General features: G+C 43.3%; 2 protein-coding genes across 2 annotated transcripts in view; one reads left to right on the top strand and one right to left on the bottom strand.

Moving 5' to 3' along the window:
- Prpf38a (pre-mRNA processing factor 38A) overlaps positions 1-2,181 on the bottom strand; it is a 16,088-nt gene extending 13,907 nt beyond the window's left edge. The window contains exons 1-2 of the mRNA XM_005353550.3: positions 1,892-2,181; positions 1,270-1,429 (exon numbers count right to left, since the gene is read on the bottom strand). Coding sequence (XP_005353607.1) covers positions 1,270-1,429; positions 1,892-2,021 — 290 coding nt within the window. The 5' untranslated portion in view covers positions 2,022-2,181. The remainder of the gene's footprint in view (positions 1-1,269; positions 1,430-1,891) is intronic.
- A 132-nt stretch (positions 2,182-2,313) lies between these two features.
- Positions 2,314-8,278, top strand: part of Orc1 (origin recognition complex subunit 1) — a 26,765-nt gene continuing 20,800 nt past the window's right edge. The window contains exons 1-2 of the mRNA XM_026782159.1: positions 2,314-2,458; positions 6,311-6,411. The gene's annotated coding sequence lies outside the window, so the exon portion shown is untranslated. The remainder of the gene's footprint in view (positions 2,459-6,310; positions 6,412-8,278) is intronic.

Genomic DNA, 8,278 nt, shown 5'->3' on the forward strand with positions numbered 1-8,278 from the left:
CTCTGTGGTTTTGGAGCCTGTCCTGGAACTAGTTCTTGTAGACCAGGCTGGTCTCGAACTCACAGAGATCCGCCTGCCTCTGCCTCCCAAGCGCTGGGATTAAGGGTGTGCGCCACCACCGCCCGGCAACACAAAGTATTATATACATTTTATAACAATGTTAGAACAAGCATATATTGCTATAAATGTGGGTTCTGGAAATAGGTCAAAGTCATAGAAGTTAAAATTCTGATTTCGTACATTACTTTGACAGCAGACATGTAACTTGTTTTTTCAACTTCTATAATGGAGAAGCTATAGGCTAACTAACTGCCTTGGTGCCATAAACAAACGTAAGGGAACTATATTAGGACACGAGCATGTTAAGTCCTTACAGCATAAGCTATTTTTCTAGTTATTTTTTTTGGTAATATTCCTTCTTTTTCCTTATTGCATGTTTCCGAATCCTTACTCAAATCTCCATTTGAAATTCAAGCTTCATCATGGAAGAGCAGTATATAAAGAATATGCATTCTGACACGAGTTGTACCTGCGGCCCAGCACTTGGGAGGCAGAGGACAGAGAACTGCCATAAATACAAAGTCAGGATACACCGTGAGGCACTATCTCGGTTAAAGAACAAACCCAGAGCCCTGCATTTGTTCAACTACCAAGCTGTACCTCAGCCCCAGACCTGCCACTTAACTGTTGCCCGTCCTTAGGCAAACCACTTACCATCTCTCTGGGTCTTGGCTTCTTCCCATGTAAAATGTCATCATATTTTTAAAGCAATAGTGTGAACACAAAATGAATCACTTTCTATAAAGCCCCTAAAACAAATCATGGTACATGATCAGCTATTATTCCTGGCTCTAAACGCCGAGAGAATGGATACTATGGAGCAGCTAATTTTCTTTGCCATGCATCTGTAAGCTTAACAAATTAAAGGTCACAGTCAACAGGTGCCAAAGTCTGGATAAGACACAGATCTAACCCGTTAACGAAAATCCTCTGTTGTGTGACCCCCTCATCTATTGTCTACCAACATTTTTTTGAGATAGTGTGTGTGTACATGTACATATATTTGTGTATATTTATGTCATTTGTGAAATGCTTTTGGGGGAAGGGGACGTTACCGAGACTGATGAAAGTAGAAGGTGTACGGAATCACGACAGTCAAAATACTAGTTCAAGGGCAAAAGCCTGCAATGACACACACAACACTCAGGCAGCTAACAAAGCCCAATTCTGAACCACTGAGAATTTTATACTAGCCCACATTGTACTCACTTGAAATCTTCATTTTTTATGAACTCAACAATGATGTCTTTCTCAGGTTGAATCTGAAGCATCTTCAAGGTTAAACAGAGGAAAGGAGTTGGCTTTATGTTTCCACCATAGACACCACCCACAAACCTTAACTCCATGGCTTTGTCGACTACAAGTTCAGCTGAAATAACCAAACACAAATAGAGACATCTTAGATATAATATAGATCTTAGCTTTTCTTGGTTGGAAGGTGGAAAACGGCTAAAGGTTTAGAGCGCCTACATAGTCAGCAAGAATGTAATATTAGGAGAACAATCCTTTATCAAACAAATAGTGGAGAAAAGCGCCTGTCATTACCCCCAGATGCTGCGCGGTGGTGCCGCACGCCTTTTAAACGAGAGGCAGCGGCAAGTGGATCTGAGTTCGAGGCCAGCCTGGAATGTCTCAAAGAACCTAACGAAACCTTTCAGCATCAAGAAATACCCTGTCAGATTTGTCTGTGTCCTGTCTAGTGCAAGTCTAGGCACAGAGCAGTTTATGTGAAGGGCTGACATACTCTTCTCCAGTACTAGCACCCGAAGGTCTATATTTCCTCACTGAGTCCAGCCGCAAGCCGAGACGCGGGTCGCGCGTGGTCACTCACCCGTAAGTCCAAAGCACTCTTCTTTCCAGTACTTTGATTCATAGATTCGCGTCCGAATGATCTTCTCCACCAGATACTGAGGGTTGGTGCCATGGATGCTGTGCGCATCCTTGACCGTACGGTTCGCCATTTTAGAACGCTTTCAATTCTATTTCCGTCGGCTTCTTCAATACGTCACATCCAGGTTTCAAAAAGACGTCCGGGGGCTGGGGAAGCGCTTCCAACAGCAGAAAGCCAACAGCTTGGAACCGGAAAGTGCGGCGCAGAACAATTCCCCGGGACTGCGCACGGCTGGCGTCAGAGATGGCGGAAGTACGTCATGAGCCCTTGGTGGGCGTGGCTAGGTGATTGGGAACGCCAATCGGAATCAGGATGTGGGCGTGGTTACGGCTAGTGGCGCGAAAACTTTCCAGTCCTCCCTCGGCGCGCGCCGAGCTTACGTGGTGTGGCCGGCTGTGCACTGGGGAGACCAGCTCGGCCGGGCGAGCGCTGTGCAGCTCCCCGAGGTCTGAACTGGAAGCGGTGGAAAGTGCAGGGGAGCGGACAGACCTGGCAAGCTTCGGCGTGGTGAGTGCGGCTCCTGGCCTGCCGGGCGTTCTCCACAGTCTCACTGATTTCTTTCCCTACACGTGCACCAAGAGCCTGTTAAGTGGCGGGCACTGTCCTCAGCGGACAGACCCTTCTTGCCCCACCGAGGTCCTGGAATACTTCCTGCTTTGCGGGAGCAGGAAGCCCACTGCGGAGAAGTGGCTGTGGCCTGCCCTCTGGCGCCTAAGAGTTTGACTTTCCGCGTGCCCTGCCTCCGATAAACACTCGCGTCCATTTCCCCGGAATGGGAGCTGACGCTGTTATCCGCTTTACCAATTAGTGATTGCGTCCAGAGGGAGACTTTCTGTAAGTTACCTCTTGTGACTTGGGCGTCCCGGCCTTCTCAGGACTCCTCCAAATGGTGGGCTTTCAACCCAATCACAGAAGAGGTCTGATGGTCCGCTTTCTACTTTGTAAGGGTCTAGCTTAGAGCCGAATGCCCTTATCTTTTTTTTTTTTTTTTTGGTTTTTCGAGACAGGGTTTCTCTGGCTTTGGAGCCTGTCCTGGAACTAGCTCTGTAGACCAGGCTGGCGAATGCCCTTATCTTGTAACAATTGTTGAAAGTGGGGTTCCTAAGGCTTGAGATGCGAGATTCCTGCTCAGGATTAGTACGGGTAAAACTGCCGTGATAAGGCCATTTTAGTTGTCCTTAGAAGTCGAATGATTATACTTTCTTTTCCTATTTTGGTTTTTTGAGACAGGATTTCACTGTTGCTCTGGCTGACCTGGAACTAACTGGTAGACCAAGCTGGCCTTGATCTCAGAGCTCGCCTTCCTCTGCCTCCAGAGTGCTAGGATTAATGGCGTGCACCACCACCAACCCGTGGCTTAATTTTTTAAAAGCTGTATTAGAGGGCAATGTTTGGATGTTGGGAGATTTCTGAATTCTGTGAAACTGAGTTCAGTGTTTTGCATTGAACTGTGAATAACACAACTTCAAGAAAGCAGCATCATCAGATTTAGGATCACAAGCTGTGCCCTAACAAGCCAACTTCTGCCACTTGTCCTCAACATTCCAATTCAAAGAGCCAAATTAGGATCTGCAAATTGATATACTCAATATTGCCCCTTGACATTAAGCTAGAACCCAGGAACTCAGAGTTTGGAAGGAGAAAACCTGCTTCTGTCAGTTGTCCTCTGCCTCCACATGTGTGCTGTGGCACTGGGTAAACACACACACACAAAATTAAAAAAAAAAATCTTTCTCTTGAGACAGTGTTTCTCTGTATAACAGGCCTGAGTGATCTGGAACTCACTTTTAGACCAGGCTGGCCTCGAAGAGATTCATCTGTCTCTGCCTCCTGGATGCTGGGCTTAAAGGTGTGTGTCGCTGCCACCTAACAAAAAAAAATTTTTTTTTCCTCCGAGACAGGGTTTCTCTGTGTAGCTTTATACCCTGTCCTGCAACTATCTCTGTAGACCAGGCTGGCCTGGAACTCACATAGATCCTCCTGCTTCTGCCTCCCAAGTCCTGGGATTAAAGGCATGTGCCACTATCACCCACTAATAAATGTTTTAAAGGCCAAGTTAATAGTGAAAAGCAGAAAAAAGATTTCTTCAGTATTGCCACATTGGAGAGAGAGAGAGAGAGAGAGAGAGAGAGAGAGAGAGAGAGAGAGAGAGAGAGATCCAGTGGCCCAGTCCTGTCTCATTCCATAGTCTTGATCCTGATGTGAGGGTAAGATTTAAAAGGCAAGAAACTGGCCGGTGGTGGGGCACGCCTTTAATCCCAGCACTTGGGAGACAGAGGCAGGCGGATCTCTTGAGTTCGAGACCAGCCTGGTCTACAAGAGCTAATCCAGGACAGACTCCAAAGAAACCCTTTCTCCAAAAGCAAAAACAAAACAGGCAGGAGATGTACCTTAACTAAGCAGTCTGCCAAAGGTGCGCTCCCCACATTTGCCTCTGACAAGTCCTTGCTTCTGTTTCCCCTAGCTTCAGTCTTCCACAGGTGGAATTTCTGGGGCAACTCAAATTTTAGGATAGACGTGGTTTGTCATGTATTGCTTTCCCACCTTATTACTGATAATCTTAGAACATTATCAGTACATAGGCTTCAAGTACTAATGATTGAATAGAAAAGATACTCTTGTCTCCGTTTTGTGGGTTAGGAAATTGAAGCTAGTGGACTTGTCATTGGGAAGTCTAGCTTACTATAATAAGCTGGCAGAAGTAAATGCTCTGACATTATGCTGTCTATTACACACACACTTACATATAAGGTAAGGTAGTTTAAGAACAGTCAGTGGCATCTGGCTGTTCTAAATTAAGAGTTTACAGCTGTATTATTGGTAAAATTGGACCTGTTGTTACCGAACCAAGATAACACCTACTTTTGATTGGCAAATACTTACTGAGGATCTACTATGAATATTATGTATATTGTTCTGGGATTATTTTTTAAGAATTAAGTGAGATAGGTATGTCAAGAGTTTTGGCTCAGTTTTAGTGAGGTTCCTTTGTGCATTTATCTTGGGTGTGGCTTCTGTCCTAGGTGCTATGCATATTTCAGATTTCTGGTATCTGTGACATCAAGACCTTGCAGTGGGCATCTCCAGAAGTCAAACCCTTCTTTTGGCCAAGCCAGGCCTGGCTTTGCAGTTGTTTACCGTTCCTTTGCTGACTGTGATGAGGTGGCGGGTGGAGGATGAGGTGGAGCAGTTCATTGAACTGTGTATTACCACGTCATTCCTCGGTTCTGGAAAGAAACCACCATAAGCACAGCCGGGAGCAGGCCTTTTGTGTGCTAGCCATCTGATTTGGCATCTTTTCATTTCGTGTGTGCATGTGTTTGTCAACTTTCTGTTTCTATGACAAAATATTCAGAAAACCTAAAACACGGAAAGATTTATTTTGGCTCACAATTTCAGACATTCTGTCTAGGGTCCCTAACAGAAGAAAGGGTCAGGAGAAGATAAAACTCCCCAAAGACTTGCCCCTAAGAACCTACTCCTTCTACCTAAGTCCTCTTTTATACCTCCTGTTTTTGCTGTGTTTTAACCTGTGTGTTTGCCCACTTGTATGTCTGCACCAAGTGCTTAGAAGACGGTGTTGGATCCTGTTGAGCTGGACTTAAACGTGGTTTTAAGCTAGCTCATGGGTGCTGGGAACTGGACTCAGGTTTTCTACGGGAGCAGCAGTTGCTCTTACCACTGAGCCCTCTCTCCATCCCCCATTTCCTGGGAGTTCCTATCACCTCCCAAATAACCCATCAAATCATGAACCTGCCAAGAGGTCAGCTTCTCTAGGAGGCAGCAGGTGACCTTTGGGAAGATTTCAGTTCTGAGCCACAACAGTGATGTTGTATTAATAGCTGGATTAATTTTGTTGCTCTATACTACTAATAGGAACATTTTGGTTTGTGTCTTTTCATGGTGTGTATGTATTTCTGATTTTATATATATATATATATATATATATATATATATATATATATATGAATTACTGAGTCATAGAGTAGACATATGTCCAAGAATTTACCAAAAAAAAGGGGGGGGTTTTAGTTTCCCAAAGTGGATTTTTATTGTTGTTTTGTTTTTGAGGCAAGGCCTCAATGTATCACCCTGGCTGCTCTGAAACTATATAGATCAGGCTGTCCCTAAACTCAAATTCACCTATCTCTGCTTCCCAGCTGCTAGGGTTAAAGGGCCATCATGCCTAAATGCTGACCAGTTTAAATGCCATTTATCTTCAAGTTAGATCATTTGAGGATTATATAAGTTTTGATGGAACAGTAATTTGTTACAAATCACTCAATGATATTCCTATTTTATTTAAATGAGTACTTGCTGAATATTACAATTTACTTGAGTCTTTGCTTTATATTTCAGAGGCATTTGCATGACTTCGTTGTAGAAAGCTGGGAGAAGTTAGAAGATTATTTCTGACAATTGTGTGTTGCGTCATCCATTAAAAAGAATATATATTGAAAGTAAGTGTTGAGATTTTCCTTAAATATTTGTATGGATTCAAGCACATTCACTAATTTTTACCAAAAGGTAAAAAAGTACAGATCCAATTTTATTTTTCTCTTGAGCAAGTCCTTAATGTATGTTTGCTCACTCCTTCCCCAAAGTACTGGGGATTGAATCTAGAGCCACAAACATAGCTGTGCAAGTGAGTACCCCTGTGACCCATAACCCCAGCCTTTTTACAGCTTGAGATAGGCAGACTGACAGGCCTTGAACTTGGTGATCCTCTTTCCTCAGACTCTTGAATAGGTAGGATTATGTCTTTATGTTACCCAGCCTGGCTTCTTTGTTCTTTGCTTATGTCTACCTTGTATTCAATTTAAATTGGTTTATTTTAGTAGCACAGCCAAAGCAGTACAAAATAGTGACACTGGTAAATATGTTGTGAATTATATCATTTTGTTTCTGAGTCAGGGTCTTGGTCTGTGTAGCCCTGGATAACCTGGAATGTGTTGTGTAGATCAGGCTGTACTGGAACTCAGCAGAAATCCTTTTGTCCCCCCCCCCCCCCCAAATGCTGAAGTTCAAGGCCATCACTCAGCTATTTCTTCTCCCTGCCTCCCTCCTGAGGTCTTTGCAAAGCTAATTTTTATTCAAAGTATAAGTAAGGGAGAAAGCAGACTCCTTGCAACAGGAAGGGATCCAGAGCCAGAGTCCCTTTTTCATCTTATATACTTGGTTTATTTACTCTAAATACCTGTATTGATATTTTATTTATGGTTTAATAAATAAAGCTTGCCTGAAAATCAGAAGGCAAAGCAAGCCATCAGAGGCCAGGCAGTGGTGTCACACACCTTTGATTCCAAGATTTGGGAGACAAAGGCAGATGGATCTCTGTGAGTTCAAGGCCACCCTGGGCCACACAAGATCAATGCAGAGTTGCTAATCACCAACTGATATTGAATTACTATTGGCACTATAAAATTATCACTAAGCTTCAAAATTGACTTCTCAATTATTTTCCTGCCCTTTTTGTCACCACATGATATATATACTCAGACCCACCCCTAAATCGATTTATCAAATACTTCTATTCCTTATTAATATAAGTATTCTTACTTCAGACAATTCCAACTTTTCATTGGCTGAGAAGGTGTGGGTATTATATCCTTCTTACTAATTGGCTGATGGTATGGTTGAGCCAACACAAACACAGCAGCCTTTCAAGCCTTTCTTTATAACTGTGTCAGAGACATGTGCTTCATTCTAGCAATAGCCTGATTTTGTTTAAATTCCCTCTCCTGAGAACTATAACAAATCTTCATAATAGACAACCCAAACATTTTGCCACTAATAGGAGTCCTGATCGTAGCCACAGGTAAACAGCACAATTCAGACTCCGCCCATGACTCCCATCAACCATAGAAGGACCAACCCTGTCTCCAAACCCCTCCACTCAAGCATCATAGTTGTGGCAGGTATTTTCCTAATGATCCGATTCCACCCGATTACCTCTAACAACAGCACGTTCTACTAAGCATTTAATAATGCTGAGTAATCTTAATAATAATAAATACCCATAAATAAAGTTCAGCCAGAAACAGAAACCACTATTACTCATGCAGAACAACTATACAGGGCAGCTACCCCAACACCACCCTCACTCTTTAACCCTAACCCATCACCATCATAAACCATCCACCCACCTAAACTATTGAAATCCAACACCATATGCAACCCCTCGTAATAATTAGTTACAAGAAGTATACCCTCTTCCATAAAAATACTCATTAATAAAACTGAGAAACACTATTCTCAGAAATAAACTTAGGTCCTCATACTTCCATGACAAGTATTTTACCAACTGAGCTAGGTCTCTAGCTCCTG

This window comes from Microtus ochrogaster, chromosome 10 (genome assembly GCF_000317375.1).
Source record: "Microtus ochrogaster isolate Prairie Vole_2 chromosome 10, MicOch1.0, whole genome shotgun sequence".
Classification (NCBI taxonomy): Eukaryota; Metazoa; Chordata; class Mammalia; order Rodentia; family Cricetidae; genus Microtus; species Microtus ochrogaster.